At 32.3% G+C, this 18,571-nt stretch overlaps 1 protein-coding gene across 6 annotated transcripts in view; it reads right to left on the reverse strand.

Annotated features, from left to right (window-relative positions):
* Positions 1-18,571, reverse strand: part of uex (metal transporter uex) — a 275,296-nt gene that overhangs the window by 63,621 nt on the left and 193,104 nt on the right. For 5 of the 6 annotated variants that reach the window (XM_075365555.1, XM_075365556.1, XM_075365559.1 and 2 more), the window contains 2 exons: positions 10,606-10,797; positions 139-285 (listed from right to left, as the gene is read on the reverse strand). In XM_075365555.1, the coding sequence (XP_075221670.1) occupies positions 139-285; positions 10,606-10,797 (339 nt within the window). Of the gene's footprint in view, positions 1-138; positions 286-9,372; positions 9,565-10,605; positions 10,798-18,571 lie in introns of all 6 variants that reach the window. The other variant, XM_075365554.1, reaches the window with a different exon arrangement.

Genomic DNA, 18,571 nt, shown 5'->3' on the forward strand with positions numbered 1-18,571 from the left:
AGTTATTTATTTTAATTTCATTTTTTTATACCGAGTTGAAAATACCATATAGTTGGGTAAATAAACTTACAGAATTAATAACAGTAAATTAATTTATTTCAATAATCTCTTCTATAGATATAAAATTTTAATACTCACTCCAAACATCAGTCTCATCCATGATTTCAGCCTGAATAAGCTCTTCAATTACATCTTCTAATGTAATGATACCAACAGTTTCATAAAATGGATCACCTTCTCCTTCATTATTAACACGATGTACAAACGCCATATGACCTTTGTTACCTAAAAAAGTCAATAATATAATACAGTAAACATTTTTTTAATTTTAACTTTTTTAAATTCCAAAATAAAAATTATATTGTAAATAATACTATTTTAAATAAAGCCATGTAGAAGACGCATCCACTAGAACTTCATTAATTTGGCATTTGAAAGTTTAATATTTTGACCAACAATGAGGATTTCAGAGACAAAAAAATGTTTTTTCACACAATAAACTTTAAAACTTTTGACAACTTACTAAACAATGAAAAATCAGCACTTCTTGAAAATTATTACATATATTTTATTTTATATAAATATTTTAATGTACCTCTTTTCAATAATTCCAAGTATCTTCAACTCTAAACTCTCCTTTTTACTGTTTTCTTAATTAATAGATTAATCAATTATTAATAGAGTATCTAAGAGTTAGTACAAAATTATATCTTTTTTATAAATTTCATATTCAATTCAGTATAAAACAAATATTTTCCAATGCTAAGAAAAAATTTTGATACCGGTAGAAAAGATCCAAATAGTGTTTTATTAAAAGACATGGAAACTTATTCACTAAAACTGAATATTTTCCTTATACTCTTAACGATAACATAACAGATATAATTACCACCTACAACGAACGTGAAACTAAGTTTCATTAATTCACCCGTTCCAAAAAATAAAAAGTAAAATATCTGCACTTTTATTCTGAAACAGAGGTCACGGTCAATGGTTTACAGTTTAGTAAACTTCTTCACTGCAAATAATTCTGGTAGAATGAAGGTTAATTTAAAGAAGCGTAAGGCCGTTCTCAAGAAACAAATACTTTTAACGGAGGAAAAAAATTTGCAGCAATTTGAGCCAGTTAATGCAGAATCATTAAATCATAATGCAATAATGCTTTTGAAGGTAAAGATATTCATATATCCGGAGGGAATTCTGGAAAAGTTGGATGTCCACTGCCTGGAGGGTGCCTTTTCTTTGTGTAGGGTTGTTAAACTTGTTTTGCCATTGCAAGCAGACTGTTGTTTTTGTTACTATCTATAGCTTATCTTTATTCCTGGCCCTTCCTCTGCGGATAATATTTTACAGGTTTCTATTTCTAGAGGTCTACTGAATCCATCTGAACGTCAGGATTATCTGTTTAATTATACATTTGATATATGTTTGGTTCGGTGAAGCTTTGATTACAGACCTATTTGAGAATCCTGTTTCAAAGCTGTTGCCTTTACAAAAAGCCCAACACCGGACTGAGATGCTTAATAAATAAAGCAAGGCTTCCTACATTCTTCACACACATTCTCCTACATACACATAAAAATACAACTCTGACTATTATACGTACAGTTTTTCAACTTTAATTAAGAGTACACATTTCAATTAAGGCTTCCTAAAGTTAACCTTCATTCTATCCATAATTATTTGGCACGTGGAAGAAGCAAACTAAACTATAAACCGTTAACCATGACCTCTATTTGAGAATAAAAGTGGAAATATTATGCTTTTTATTTTTTGGGACGGATGAATTAATGAAACTTAAGTTTCATGTTCATAGTAGCAGGTGGTAATTATATCCATTTCAATATCATTCAGATTATAAGGAAAATATAATACATAGTATAAAAAAATATATATAATTACATCACTCAAAATAAGCTACTACTACTGAACTAGTACATAAATATTAAAAGCTAACCCATCCAACAATTCAAAATGCTCAACAATAATAATAATAATACATTAATCCTCTTGGTAAATAGGTCCTCACTGTTATCCAACTACCAAATGCTCAATTTTTTGTTAACGAAAGTATTAGTATTTTATTAGCAAAGGTATTTAGTTCAATAACCTTTTACTCCCGATTTACAAAAGATAATTCTAACACTGAGTAAAGGTATTCTATCCTAAACTATTTGACAGAATATTCCTCCTTCCTTCCTAATATACTTCCCCAAATTTATAATTATATCGGTTTCCCAAATTTGATAGTTCTGTAATACTTTTAATCTCAATTAATGATCTAGATCTAGTCTTCCTCTTTTATATACAAATTTCCTGTTAATTTGAATCTTCTATAAAAAGTATTATTTTCAAAAACGGTATTGTGCTTATGCTATTATATTTGAAAAATATATTTTGACCAGGTTATTATTTGCTAAATAAAAAAAAACACGATTTTTATTTACACGTAACTGAAAATGCATGAGGTTAAATTGATATACAGGTTGGTAATGATCCAAACCCAAATAAAGGAAAAAAGCGACTTCGATCCTGGGTTTTCTGGAGTTAATGTGAAGAAAGGGACCACATGAGTCCATTTGACCCCTTCTTTTGAGAAGATCAAATTACTGAAACATTTTTTTTAACATTTTTCCATTTATTACATACTACCTGTCACAGATGAGAATCATGAAACAAAATTAATTTGATTGGTAGGTCTATTCTTTGGTAGTTATTTTTCTTTGTGATGAAATATCAATTTTTCACTACTTAAGGAGAAGGAAAAGAATTTGGATGACATTAAATTATTATTCATTCATCGCTTCATTGTGTATACTTCCATTAATTCACAACAACACCAATTTTCAACAAATTAAATGTTTCATGCTTGTAAATCAGTTTTAAATACATAAACATACATAAGTTTGTAGAGTTCTGTTAATAGCATGCATGAAAAATATTTAAAAAAATTTAATTCTATCAATTCATTAGAAACTAAAATCAAAAGACAAACAAAATTTATGAAATAAATTTTAAAAAACATGCAATATATCATGAACAAGTTAAATAAAAAGAAATTTTTATTTATGGCATGTTATTTTTCACATAGCTACAAAATTTCCATTCCATATTCCCATGCTCAACCTTCCACCTTGCGGTGATTAATCATCAACCAGAATAATCATTTTTATTAAAATAAACTTGATTTAATTAATAATGTAAATTAATTAAAGAAATTTTAATGAAAAAAGATCGCACATTAGAAAATTAAATTAATAAACACAGTTTGAAATACTTGTTTTATAATATTTATATACATATAATTTTTCATTAGTACAATGGATGCTGATATAAAAAAAAATTATCTTTAAAAATATTATTTAGCCCACCAGGCTGGTCTAGTGGTTAACTCGTCATCACAAATCAAGTGTTTAACAGCTGATTTTCGAAGTCGAAGGTTCTAAGGTTCAAATCCTAGTAAAGTTAGTTGTGATTTATACGGATTAGAAAACTAAACGATGGATACCGGTGTACTTTGGTGGTTGGGGTTCACTTAACCACATGTCTCAAGGATGGTCGGCCTGAGTCAGTACAAGGCTACACCCACCTTATTTACATGTCATACATATCACCCTCATCTAATTACGCCATGTGGGGGTTGCTTATTATTCACTTGAGCAGATTGCAACATACACATTAGGAAAATAAAAAAAAAAGAATAGAATAAAAAAATACTATTATCTTATATTATACTTTTATTGCTATTTAGTATATTAAAACCCTGCCATCAGAAATTACTTCCTTTTCCAATAAATTTTCTTTCACAATGAATTATTTAATGTCAATAGATGTTAAGGCAAAATTTAATAGAAATAGACTGTAATCTGAGACTGTGTTCTGTCAAATTTATTGACATTTTATGCATATTTCACAACCCGCCCCCCCCCCCTCAAACAACCACAACCAAATTAAAGTAGTTAAAAAGTTAAAACTATTTATCTGCATTGATAGTGACAGGTATGAACATGCATATATGAAGTTTACAAACATGAGCAATTTACCGGTTCCAACTTCATTTGTATGTGCTCATTTTAATTTGGTTTGCTTGCATAATATTTGCTGTGACAGCGTCATGTTCAAACATGCTTATGATACTTTTAAACATACTGTTCTCTCAGCAGCATAATGAGGTATAAGGGGTTGCACAATGTCATATTAGTTTTGAATGTGTCTGGTACCTTTATTCAAGTTTTTAAAAGCGAAGATGCATTGAAAATAATAATAATAATTCAGGTTTCGGTAATGTGCAGTCAAACAGTGTAACTGGTTTTTTTTCAATTAAATTCTTAAACGAAATGGATAAATTTGTGAAAAAAACAAAGCGAGTCATCTTTCCTTTCTTTTCTTTTTCCTGTTTAGCCTCCGGTAATTACCTCTCAGATAATACGTCAGAGGATGAATGAGGATGATATGTATGAGTGTAGTCTTGTACAGTCACCGTTCTTGAGATGTGTGGTTAATTGAAACCCAACAACCAAGGAACACAAGTATCCACAATCTAGTATTCAAATCCATGTAAAAATAACTAACTTTATTAGGACTTGAACGCTGGAACTCTTGACTTCCAAATCAACTCATTTGGGAAGACGCATTCACCGCTACACCAACCCGGTGGGTTAAAGTGAGTCATTTACATCCATTGAATCATCACTCGCACAAGAGCAAGCGCAACAGAGCACACAGTATTGGTGTCCACACCCCAATTGATTCCAGCAATCTTGTGAAGTAGATTCACTCTCAAGCCGAGTTTCTTATATAACCTATGCACTGTTGTTTGAATGTCAAGTGCCGAACCAGAATGATTCCCAGATATATTGGATTGTAATTATGGGGGACTTTGATTCTGTCAAAAGTCACATATTTATTTAGATAGAATGCAGTAACCTCAGTCTTATTTGGCTTAGGCTGAATTTTGGTTGGCTGAATGACTTAGGCTGGGTAATGGAAGTAATCACTCAATTTCATCAGATCTCCTTCAACACAATTCCACAGTCCATAAGATCCTTACACTGGAAGACCAATGCTAGTTCGTCTGCATACTGGATTTTCATGGAGTCCGTGTTTGACAGGACATGGATATACAGGTTAAACAGAACAGGTTCCAGAACTGATTCCTGAGGTAAGCCATTATTCAGAGTCCTCCATCTTCTAGCCTGTCCATTCAGAAACACCTTAAAGCGCCTGTCAGAGAGCACATTGCTCACTAGAAACGCCCGCCTTTGACATGGATGACCTCAATAAACTTCAACATCATTCCCTCCCACCACACAGTGTCATAAGCTGCCATAAGATCCACAAAAACTGCAGCCGATTTGAGACCTCCCTGAAATCCAGCCTCCACTAAAGTTGTCAATGTTAAGACCTGGTGCAGCAGCTCCAATGCTTCCTAAAGCCACCCTGCTTGGCAGGGATGATTTGATCAATAGCCTCTTCAATGCGATTTAGAATAAGCCTTTCTAGTAGCTTGTAGGTCATGCTGAGTAGCAATACTGGTCGGTAGTGAGAAGCATCAGTTCTGTCTTTGCCTGGTTTCAGGATGGCAATTACCTCCGCCTGTTTGAAAAGCTTTGACAACTTTTCAACTTCTCAAAATCTCATTGAAAAATTCAATGAGCCACAATCTAGTTTTAGATTAATGGCCTTAAGAACCTCCAGATATACGCCAGCAACGCCAACAGCTTTATTTACCTTCAGCATATTCAAGGCTATATCGAGCTCCTCAATGCAGAAGTCATGTGAGTAGTCTGGATGTGTTTTCAGATGGGATCTTTTTAAGTACAATTAATTTTTTGTGGTTCGTGTGTGCGCCTTGTCTATTTTAGTTTTTGAAATCTTCATTCGTCTGGATCCAACATCATTGGCATTCACACGTGTGACTGTACTTGACAACCTTGGATCTGTACCAAGCTTCCTTATAAGGCCTCAGGCCTTCCAACTGAAATGCGTTGAGTCCTGCAGATGTTTTATGCCATTTTTCCCTCCAGTTCTTATTGAGATTTCTCAAGAGATCATCAGGTGTTGTGTCATTGTGAGATTCCTGATACTCAGCATATAATCGCACTCTTGAGACCGTCTGGGATGTAGTCCTTCTGAAACCCACGTGGAATACAGCTCCTGTCATTAACTTTAATCGCAACCACAAATCGCTCATAATTGGATGGAATTGGGGGAATCCACTGAATGGTATTATCAAGATCACTCCGAAACAGTTCCTAGTTTGCAAGCTGAAAATTCCATCAAGTTTGAGGGAAGGAGGTGACTAATGGAATTTTAGTACCATAATGAATTATGCTGCCTGCGTAGGAAAGACCCTATTCATTGCCACATGTCGTTATGTCCAGATTTGGATATGATACACAAATCAGGAGAATAATCCAGCCAACTACCAGATCGGAACGTTCCTAGATCTTTAACGTCGTATACAAGCTGGAGATTGTACATATCCATCCACTCATTTAGAATAGCTCCATTGCTGTCCTGATATCCCCAGGCATGGCTATGGTTGTGAACATACACAACTGGGTGATTGAAGGATCTTACAGGTGAAACTGGCCAACTGACTTGCAGAGGTTTGTAAATATTTACAACAGTGATGTCGGCAATCTCCATAGCCAAAACAAAGACATGTCTGTGTGAGTCCTTGGTACGAGTCTCCTGTTTTGCCACAACATCCACAGCATTCTGCAGCACCAGGCGTGAAAGATATTGATTCTTAGCAGATGAAATCGATTCAATGTTCAGGTGACATATCCGTAACTTGTTATCAATGGGGATTGATGAGTGCTCCGTGCTCGATTGGTCCTGAAAACGTCTATTCATAGATAAATTCTCCTGCATACTTGTTGCTGTGTAGCAGCACCTTCGTGGAAGAATCAGCTGGTACTAGACCACTGCCCAGGATCACCCAATTGCAGTAACCACAATCTTCAGGGAGGCTTCTTCCTTGACTCCTTATGCACTATGATTTTGATACTTGAAATTAAAACTGAATTATACATCCTGGGGTTCTACTTAATGCAAAATCAAAGATAAAGTTCAGATTACTGTAATGCTATTTAACAATTAAACTAATTTATAACTGATCAACAAGAATTAATGTATCTTTAATTCTACATAAAATTAACTACAGCAATTAAACTACAAAAATATATACATTAAAATTACGTAAATATAAAATAAAATCAAGAAGCATTCATTGTGAAATAAGTAGAAACAAGAAGGGTTAACTGAACAATTTTATTAATTATTTAGCCTACTAAAAAAAAGCATAAATATTAAAAATTGTACTATTAATAAATATTAGTTGATTTCACTATTCTGATAAATACAATAGCTTAGAAAAACTGTACTTCTTGAAAAAAAAACTAGCTAATTTTTCATAAAATTTAGAAATTTTAATAAGTTCAAATTCTGATTTTTCTGATCTTTTTTGTTAAAAAAAAAGGGAGGACAAAATTATTTTACTTAAGACATCAAAAACTGCATTTATTTCTCTACAATAGTGCAAAACCATTTTTCAACATAAACTGTTGAAGAATTACTAAAACTTTTTTTAAACGTGGAAAAACCCAAAATTAAACTAATCTTTCAAACTTCATATCACTTATTCCCCTTTAATGTTTACTTATAAACACACATAGATTATATTTTTGAAGTTAATTTATAAGGGTCTGGCAATATGAGGTCTGACATCTCAGCTGTGATAAATGTAAGCATTACTTGGCTTTAACGTATCTTAATTCTTTGTGCTCTTACATAATTTACTTCATATGCAAACCATTTTACACGTAATATGTTGCCAAGATAAAAGCATAAAAGATTTAGACACTTTGAAATCATTTTTTAATTAAATAATATTAAGATTTTAATCATTATTTTATGTAATTTTTTTACAAAATAATAGTCACATATAATTACACAGATTTCAGAAATTGGCAATTTATACACATACACATATTTTATATATATATATGTGTGTGTTAAAATTTTGGCAGTGAAGTTAGCAGTGATTCCAGTAATAGCACTGGATTTGTGTTATAAATAGAGATTTGTGTTATTAGAGAGTTTGTTTTTCAAATTTTTAAGTTTTTATTTATTTTTTCTTATTTGTTTGACGTAATTATAATATTTTGTACCGACTGATGATGTGGGATCCAACAAAAAGTTAACTATTGGTATTCGTTTTTTTAGGTTTTTCTGTTACTGTATTTTGGTGGTTGGGTTATTATTTTTTTTAATTTAATTAGCACAGTGGTCAATATGTAGATGAATTATTTCAATTTTCAAAAAATTATGTATAATAAATAAGTTTAATTAATTACAGTACTAAAACCACCAGATACAGTCGATTAAAAACTATGAACGCTTACCAACTGAGCACTTTTGAAATATTCACTTCATCTTCAACAGTTTAAAATTATAAATTACACATACATTATATCAGCACATGCAAAAACTCCTTTGCATACTATGGTATGACATTCAGTGTGCTAAACTGTATAGAAAGGAGTTTTTAATTTTAATTGACAAAGATATCCTGATATAGTATAATGAAGTTTCACTATCATAAGATATTGCTAAAAAAATCATTTAGCAAGATTATTTAACATCAATGCCAATATGATTTGAAGTGCCAAATGTCATTGTAAACTAATCATCTAAAAAATTATCATTAATAATAAAATTCATAACACTATATAACTAGATAATAGTGTTTATTCATATACAAAATATTATAAAATTTGTTAGTTTCAAACTTTTAATGAATTAACTGAAGAAACAAGATGAGGAATCAAGAATTTTCCTTTAATTACATACTATTTACAGACCGTCTGGAATAATGAAGCTTCTGCATTTACACAAGTTTTTTAAACTGTTGCTAGACTTATAAATTAAATAAACACACATTTCACTGCTGAATAATTAGATGTCATAGAATAAAGAAAATTATGCACAAAGAACCATAAAGCAACATAAGGCTTTCTTAAGTAATAATCAAATGAGAAAAAATCACGGATAGATGCTTTTTATTTTTCATCATTTTCTTTTAAGTGATGAGCAACAAATACGGTTTTAAAAAACTTATTAGATATAGAATTTAAGGAAAATCTTTAACGATCACATATTAAATTCCTAACGGTTGTAGTAAGCGTTTAAAATCGTACACAAGAATTAACAAGTTCCAGTAAAAAAGAACAAAAGAACAAAGAAGATTATTTTTATAAAAATTTACATAGGGAGTGTTCAAAGATTGTTTTAAAGTAAAAACCAACCTTTTATAAATTAAAAAAAATTATTTCAAATTACTATTAAATGTACCAACATACATACCTTTTTTAAATTTTTTTAATAAACCATCAAGGGTAGTATTTTCAAAAACATAATTAAATGGATTTTGATAAAACTGACAAAGTGTCTTCAAAGGTGTATTATCATCAGGATCTACTAACGCTAAATCTTTTATTAAAAGCACCGTAACAACATTATGACGGTCACCTACATACACAGGTACTCTTGAGTAACCTAATAAAATATAACATACACAAAAATATATATATAACAATTAATAATACACAAGCGTACGACTCAAACCGGATGACAGAATTCTATTGAAGACACTTTGCACCGTAAACAAATTAACTATGAGATTTGTATCTCGAGCAAAATAAAAAAACGTATGACGTATAAATAATTCAAACAACTTAAAAGAAGAAAGCTTTAAAAACGTGTTGTGGTTATAATTCATTAAAAAAAACTAATAACAATAACAGACAAGCAACATTATTTTAACAAACATATCTACAATCAAGCATGCAAATAAAGTAAATGATTAAAGCGCATCGTAAAACTAAAAAATAAAATTATAATTCAAAAAGAAAAACTTGTATCTTAAAATTTATAACCTACAGGAAAAAATTGAGTTTTATATTATAAATTATTTAAAGTAAGTCTGTACAGTTAGTGGAAGAATTACGGAAAATCTGGAGACAAGAAGTACCATTTTTTTGTAATTCAGTTTCAAAATTCATATTTTATTAATAGACTATAAAAAATTATCATTTAAATGCGATTAAAAAAAAAGTTCTTATCGTTCAAAAATTTTATCAAATATTTCCAACTGTCAGTTTCAATATGGTGCTTGTTTTAAAAAAATTACTCTCAATAATGAAATAACTTCTTTATTTAAACAGCTACTGTCTTGAAACTAACCATTAGGAAAATTTAAAAAAAAATCTTAAACGTTCAGTAAAACTCTGTTAGTAGATAACAATTTTTTAACAAAGTTATGAGATATTAACATTATTCAACCGCAAAAGTAAGTAAAAAATGGTTATTTTTCAAATGTAATTTGTCGTAATTCATACAAGTATTTTTAAATAAACTGATTCTTAAAAATAATGAAAGGAAAAGAACAAGATTTTTTTGATAAAGAAAAACTCAATGTTTTGCCGTAAATTGCAAGACAAGTTTTTTCTTTTGCGATATCTTCTATAACAATTAACCGGTTAGCAAAACATACCACAACACTTGCCACTCCAATGATCTAATAAATGAGCCACTTACCTTCTTTAAATTGTTTGAATAGTACATCTAACGTCATATCTTCAAAAACAAAATAGCATGGATTCTGATAGAACTGACAAAGTGTTTTCAATGGAGTGTTGTCATCAGGATCGACTAATGCTAAATCTTTAATATAAAGCATAGTAACTACATTATAACGATGCGTTTCATAAACAGGGATTCTTGAATAACCTGTGAAATATATAAATAAAAGACAAAAAGAAATTTAATATTAGAAAACACACATAGACAGATACAATAAAAGGCAAACCGTTAAATAAATTTTCTGATTTAAAGCCATAATACTTTTACTAAATGTATATATCGTCAAATACTAACTAAATACTGACAGTATAACGATGCTATGAACTACCGTGAAAATAACCTAGCGAGCGAGACAAATCTTGTAAAATTGTTCCATCCATTATTATACAAAACGCTAGATTATAAACTGAAAATCATATAATAACTGGAAAATTATGACCTCTAACCAAAACTGACTATGAATTTACCATCTAATAAAAAAAAATTAACGCTAGACAAATATAATGTAACTGTTACGTGAACGTACAGTCAGAAGAGTAAAATATTGAAAATCACAAACAAATAATTCAAAAATAAGAAAATCTAAGAAAAATCATGAATGTGATTATTATATTATCACCACCTAATAGAGAAAAAAAAATAATGATTGAAAAATAAAACGATCTGTTTCATGAAACGTAATTAGAACAGATTGCCTGAATTTTGCATGTTTCACATGCAACCTTTTATGTAAAACTACATGGTTTTTTCTTCAATTTGAAATTTAAAGCTTCAATGAGCAATGGATTTTATTAGAACTTCTAATTGGAAATGGTATAATTCATTCAACACTCTCTTCTGAAACTGGGGGCCTTCCAGGCGATTTCTGTTTGAGAACATGTCCTGTTTCTTTGAGCCGATTGAACCAGCATCACATATTGTTTTCATATGTACACTGAAATGCACACTGGACTAAAATTAATGACTTCAGTTCGGTATGCCACAAAATACACTGACCTTTTTCTTGATCAGAAAACAAAGTAACAAAGGAATACACCTCAGCAACAATACAAAGACTGATACAGTGGTTAAAATGACAATTTTTTTTAGAACGAGGTTTTCCACTTACCAACATAATTTCTTAAAATGTCCCACTGATCTGACCTATTCAAACCCACCATTTTTTAATGATGAACCTATATCTGAATAGAAGATATTCTTTTTAAGTAGTTATTTTTCTTTGTGATGAAATATTTATTTTTCACTACTTAAGGAGAAGGAAAAGAATTTGGAAAATCTTTAAGGAAAAATATGATTATGATTAATACACTAACAATGATTTTTCCATCGCTCTACAATAAAAACAATATAAAACTGTTATGTTTACTGCAAATTGAACCAAATTCATTTTAATACAGTAATTTTTTAAACTTACGTTATAGCACATATCTTTGCAGCTTGTCTTCAGTGACCGGTACTGTTGTCATAAACTAGGCTTCAGGTAATGTTATTACAATTGATTTTATTAATTAGTAAGTTGAACGTTAATTAATTATGAATGAGGAAGACAAGTGAAGACTACTAAGGAAGGGGTCACCACAAAAATGAAAAAATAGCATTCTAAAAGTCTAAAAAAGGTTGATAGGTTAGAAAATTTAAAGAGGGAAATGGATAGGATAAATGTAGATGTAGTAGGAATTAGCGAGGTTCGGTGGGAAGAGGAAAACGACTTTTGGTCAGGTAATTTTAGAATAATTAACACAGTTTCAAATAAAGGGGAGGCAGGAGTAGATTTTGTAATGAACAAGAAGATAGGGAAGAAAGTAGAGTAATTCAAAATACATAGCGACAGAATCATTGTAATCAGGATAAAATCAAAACCTAAGCCGACAATGATTGTTAACGTCTATATGCCTACAAGCGCCCATGATGATGACGACAACGTGGAGTGTGTATATGAAGAAATTGACAAAGCAATTAAACAGAGAAGCTTGAGGAAGAGGGGATAAAGAACATTTTTGAGGAGGACATCGCAAGAGGTCTGAGTAAAAAAGATAAGGTAGAAAGCGTAAAAGAAGAACGGGAGAATGTTAAAAAGGAAATTCTTAAGTCAGCAGAAGCAAACTTAGGCGAAACAAAGAGAATTGGTAGAAAAACTTGGATACCAGAAAATATATTGCAGCTGATGGATGAACGTAGAAAATATAAGAATGCTAGTGATGAAGAAAGTAAAAGGAAATATAGACAATTAAGAAATACTATAAACAGGAAGTGCAAACTAGCGAAAGAAGAGTGGGTTAAAGAAAAGTATTCAGACGTGGAAAGAGAAATGATCATTGCTAAAATAGACGGAGCATACACGAAAGTTAAGGAAAATTTTGTGTTACATAAAGTAAAATCTAATAATGTATGAAAAAAGATGATACACCAAATTATAGTAGGAAATGAAAGGTCGACAGGTGAGTGAAATATATTGAAGAGTTATATCGAAATGGATGAACAGGGAGAAACAATACTGAGATCTGAATTTAAGAGAGCATTAAAAGATTTAAATGGCAGAAAGAAAATTACTGCACAGTGCAGGTAAGGAAGCAATAAATAGATTATACAAACTGGTGTGTAATATTTACGAAGAAGGTGAAGTTCTATCAGACTTCAAAAAGAGCTTATAGTCATGACGCCAAGAAAACAGGAGCAGATAAATATGAAGATTACAGAACACTTACCTTAACTACTCGCGCAACAAAAATCTTAACTAACATTCTGTACAGAAGAATTGAGAGGAGAGTGGAAGAAGTGTTAGAAGACCAATTTGGTTTCGGGAAAAGTATAGGGACAAGGGAAGCAATTTTAGTGCTAAGATTAATAGTAGAATGAAGACTAAAGAAAAACAAACCAACATACTTGGCATTTTTATAGACCTAGAAAAGGCATTTGATAATGTAGACTGCAATATAATGTTCACCATTTTAACAAAATCAGGGTTCAAATACAGAGACAGAAGAACAATTGCTAACATTTACAGGACCCAAACAGCAACAGTAATAATTGAACATAAGAAAGATGCCGTAATAAAAAAGGTAATCTGACAAAGATGTTCCCTATCCCCACTACTTTTTAATATTTACCCAGAACTAGCACTTAATGATGCTAAAGAACAATTTAGATCCAGAGTAACAGTACAAGGTGAAAAGAAAAAGATGCTACGATTTGCTGAAGATATAGTAATTCTAGCCGAGAGTAAAAAAGATTTAGAAGAAACAATAAATAGCATGAAGTCCTACGCAAGAACTATCGCATGAAAATAAACAAGAACAAAACGAAAGTAATGAAATATAGTAGAAATAACGAAGATGGAACACTGAATGTAAAAATAGAAAGAGAAAACATTACGGATGTAGAAGAATTTTGTTATTTGGGAAGTAGAATTACTAAAGATGGACGAAGCAGGAGCGATATAAAATGCTGAATAGCACAGACGAAACAAGCTTTCAGTCAGAAATATAATTTGTTCACATCAAAAATTAATTTAAACGTCGGAAAATCTTTTTTGAAAATACATGTTTGGAGCGTAGCTTTATATGGAAGTGAAACTTGGACGATCAAAGTACCTGAAAAGAAAAGATTAGAAGCTTTTGAAATGTGGTGCTGTAGGACAATGTTAAAAATCAGATGGGTGGATAAAGTGACAAATGAAGAGGTATTGCAGCAAATAGATGAAGAAAGAAGCATTTGGAAAAATATAGTTCAAAGAAGATACAGACTTACAGGCCACATACTAAGGCATCCTGGAACAGTCGCTTTAATATTGGAGGGACAAGTAGAAGGGAAAAATTGTGCAGGCAGGCGTTTGGAATATATAAAACAAATTGTTAGGGATGTAGGGTGTAGAGGGTATACCGAAATGAAACTACTGGCACTAGATAGGGAATCTTGGAGAGCTGCATCATCGGGTACTATGAACTGTGCTGTCGTTAGCGAAGGTTTTCTGCGAATTTTAGTTTGAACGTGATCGGTTTGCCATCTAAGTAATAACGTCCTGATTTAAAACAGAAGAATATGTTGTTATTGTATTCATTTTAGGCGTGTAATGGTAATGCTACAGCCGCTGCAGTAAAATATAATATACGTTTTCCGAATGGCAGGATTTCAGATCGCAATGTTCGGGAAACAGGTTCACTACCTAGTATTCGTACCGGCGAATCTGTCCAACACGACGCTATTATTGATGAAATTATTATCGATGGAGTTTAGCGCGTGCAGGCGTCAGTATATGACGTCTTTTTATGCGGATCGGAGTTTCACACTCGACGGTTTGGAGGTCACTTAAACAAAACAAGTTTTATCCTTATTAAAAACTGCCAGTTAAACATCTACACCCAGGAGACGGTCCGCTTCGCTCGGAGTTCTGCAACTCGTGGAATACAAATCGACTAATTTAAAAGAACGTTTTGTTTACCGACGAGGCAAATTTCACTCCAGATGACGTCAACAACTTACGCGATGAACATATATGTGTAAAAGTAAATCCTCATGAATCGATGGAAGGCGATTTTTAACACGATTTGGCGTCAATGTACGGTGCGGTAATCTTCACAATCGGCTATTTGGACCGTTAATATTACCTGGCCATTTAAATTCCGAGGTCTACTTTCACTTCAAGAATTCTTGAAGAAGAACTTCCGCAGTCGCTTGAAGATGTTCCTCTAGCGCCGAGACGGAAAGTATACCTCCAACACGATGGCGCGCCTCTCGGCTTCTCTTATGCCGTTTCCACTCGCTTAAATTATCATTTCCCTGAGAAAAGGATCGGTCGTGGAGGCCCACATTCCTGGCCACCAAGATCGCTTGATCTAACATATTCAGATTTTTATTTCTGGGGATGAATGAAAAATGCTGTATACAAAACAAAAACATATTCTCTAAATTACGGATGCGACTGAGCAACTTAAGGACAGCCTTGAAGAACTAAAAAGAGCAATAAATGCAGTACAGAAGCGTGCCAAGAAATGTTTTGAAAATGGTGGGGTCATTTTTGAACATTTTCTATAAACCGATACGTAAAATGTACTTTGGTCTAGCGTGCTGTTTCTAAACAATTCTAATTCTTCAAACTTTCTTCGTTTTATTCAACTTATCTTAGGCCATTTTGTTTAGAAAAAAATTCTCTACGAGTTTTGTTCAAACGTTTTACGTGTTTATTACCCGTTTAACAAAATTATTGTACGTCAGACGTAAAAAAAAGCAGGGGTTTTACCCCATTTTATTGGTTTTCAATCCAAATTTCTCAAAACCTATTGCAGATACGGTTCTCAGACTTATTTTACTCGATTTTTCACGTAAAAAACCATATGAAATCACTATTCTGCCCCTTAATTAACGACCTAAAAATTTCACTACGATTTCATTTCACGGAGATAGCTGAAATCCGAGCGTATCTTTCAGTAGCCTAACTCGCAAACGAAGCGTTTTAGGATATATGTTTATATGAAATTTTTCCATTATTTTCACAAGGAGAAAGTTATTGAAAGTCCCAGGAGAACTTCGCGATACACCCTGCGCGCGCGAACAAACGTTATATATTCATGTAGAAATATATAAATAGTCTATATTTGCCGACTACCTCGTAGAGACAAATCCACCAAAAATTTATAACGACTTACACTCTATTTAAACTAACTTGATTCACAAAGTAAACAAATTGTTGATGCGTTAGAATCCCATTAGACGCACTACAGTATTGTATCGGCCACATCAAATTTAAAAGTCTGGTTTCGAGTGTAAATTCATGTACCCCCTACTTCCCGTGTTTTGAAGTAGATGTGGCCACGGGTCGATCGGCGTTACGTGTAAGGAACCGGTAAATACATATCGTTTGTCTACATCAAAGTCAGTTTCTAATAAAATAAATTCTTCCCGTAAGCAAAAACGAATCTCGTTTTAATCATAACAAATGGATCTACCTGCTACATATTATTCACCGCATACTAAAAAACCAGGAACTTTCACTTCAACATCCGGCTGATGTTGAAGAGAATAACAGTAAGAGCAGCAGCAGCAGTAGTAGTAGTTACTGGAAAACCGTAAAAGCAATGAAAGCATTACAGCGCAAGTTTAAAAAAATTATATTAAAACAAATTTGGTCCGATATTCTTGAACGGATACCGAAAGGTAAGTTTAAGAAAAACATGAATGGACCGATATCTAAAGTTAAACCCGACCGATTAGCACAGGAAATTTAAAGGATAAACACAGAGCGGTATTTCATATAGAACAGTACGATCGCAAATTGTATCGAAGCGATAGAGAAAACAAAACTGAAAGACAACAATCGGTAGTAAAAAAGAACACTCGTAAAGAAAAACTATATATTCTAAATTACAAAGAAAAATTTAACAAAACAAACAAAAACGTTTTTATTATTTCTTCTAAATTTTACCGCAGATCTTTCCCGACAATGAAATCAAACCTCTAAAAATACTAAACAAGTTTTCTGTTAATTAATTCAAACAACTACAATGGCAGAAAATACAATTTATTTACACAAAAATGAAATATTTAATTCAGGAAAGCATTAACCAACGATATAATATATCGACACAGATATCTCAGATGTAGGATAGAAACAGGCGTACGAGAAAAATAAACTTAAAAGCATATCAACGCAAAATATACAAACTGGCAAAGCTATTTTCAGGCGGTAAAGCAAACAAATGTTCTGCATTCAACTGTCTTTATTTACTACTCAAAATGATGAAATTCTGTGTTCGATTTTACAATAAAGAAATTTTCTAAAATTAAAACAAAATACTACAGACATCAAATCTAAAAAAATGTTTCAACCTGAAATTCATAAATTAAAGGAGATAAATAAACTTTCTGCAAAAAAAAAATAATAAAAATAACAGTATTATATGTTATTGTTATTACTATTATTATAAAATGTACAGAGTGGGCAACATAAAACCGAACCCATAATGAAACCGCTACTCAACAATATTTATGAAAGACTCACACACTACTAGCGCAACTAGGGGATGTATATGTTACCGCTGATTGCTGGTGCCGTTTGTCAAGCGATTACGTGTCAGTGCAGTATACGTTTTGTTGCGGTACAGTTGTGTTTGTGTAAAACGCCTCGTTCGATCCAAGAGAGGATATCTATAGTCGAGGCCTATATTCGTTCCGGATCGTTTGAATTACGTCAAGTATTCGTAGAAAAATTTCCGAATGCCTGTATCCCGGCGAAGGATAGCGTACAACAGGTTCGGTTTGAAAGCCAAAACCGAATAGGCGACCTTCCGTTAGGACACCGCAGGCCATTGCCGATATTGAAAAGAGAATTACTGCCGGTCCAGAAGATGCCGTTTTCGAAAAATTCTACGCGCAATTAACCGATACCGCAAAAGAATACAGCTTCTTCCAACAAGACGGATCAACGTGTCGCACATCAAACGTTTCACTGAATCCCGTTCACGCAGCTTTCACAAATGAACGAGCTGTCAGCAGAGGACGGTCGGTAACCTCCACGTTCCCCAGAATCGTCTAATTGGGATTTTTTCCTTCGGGGTTACTTAAAGGAGAGAGTTTACGCGTCTAATTCCCGCTGTATTGATGAACCGAAGGTGAACATTCAACGAGAAATCAACGCGATCGACAACAACGTGTTGCGTGAAAAGTGCATCGACGCTCAGGGCGGTTATTTTGAACATCTTTTGTAACAATAAGGTAAATAAATACAATATTTAAATTACGTTTTTTCTTATTTAATTTATCCGTAACGTTCGTAAAATTTCATTCCGACATAACCTACCGATTCTGCAGCGGTTACGTTACGGTTCGGTCTTATGTTGCGCATGTTGTATAACAGACATAATTAAAATATGTAATAAAGGAAAGAATAATGTTAAAATATCTTTAAGCTGTCGATAAACAATAGAAG

Source organism: Lycorma delicatula, chromosome 5 (assembly GCF_047948215.1).
Source record: "Lycorma delicatula isolate Av1 chromosome 5, ASM4794821v1, whole genome shotgun sequence".
NCBI classification, from domain to species: Eukaryota; Metazoa; Arthropoda; class Insecta; order Hemiptera; family Fulgoridae; genus Lycorma; species Lycorma delicatula.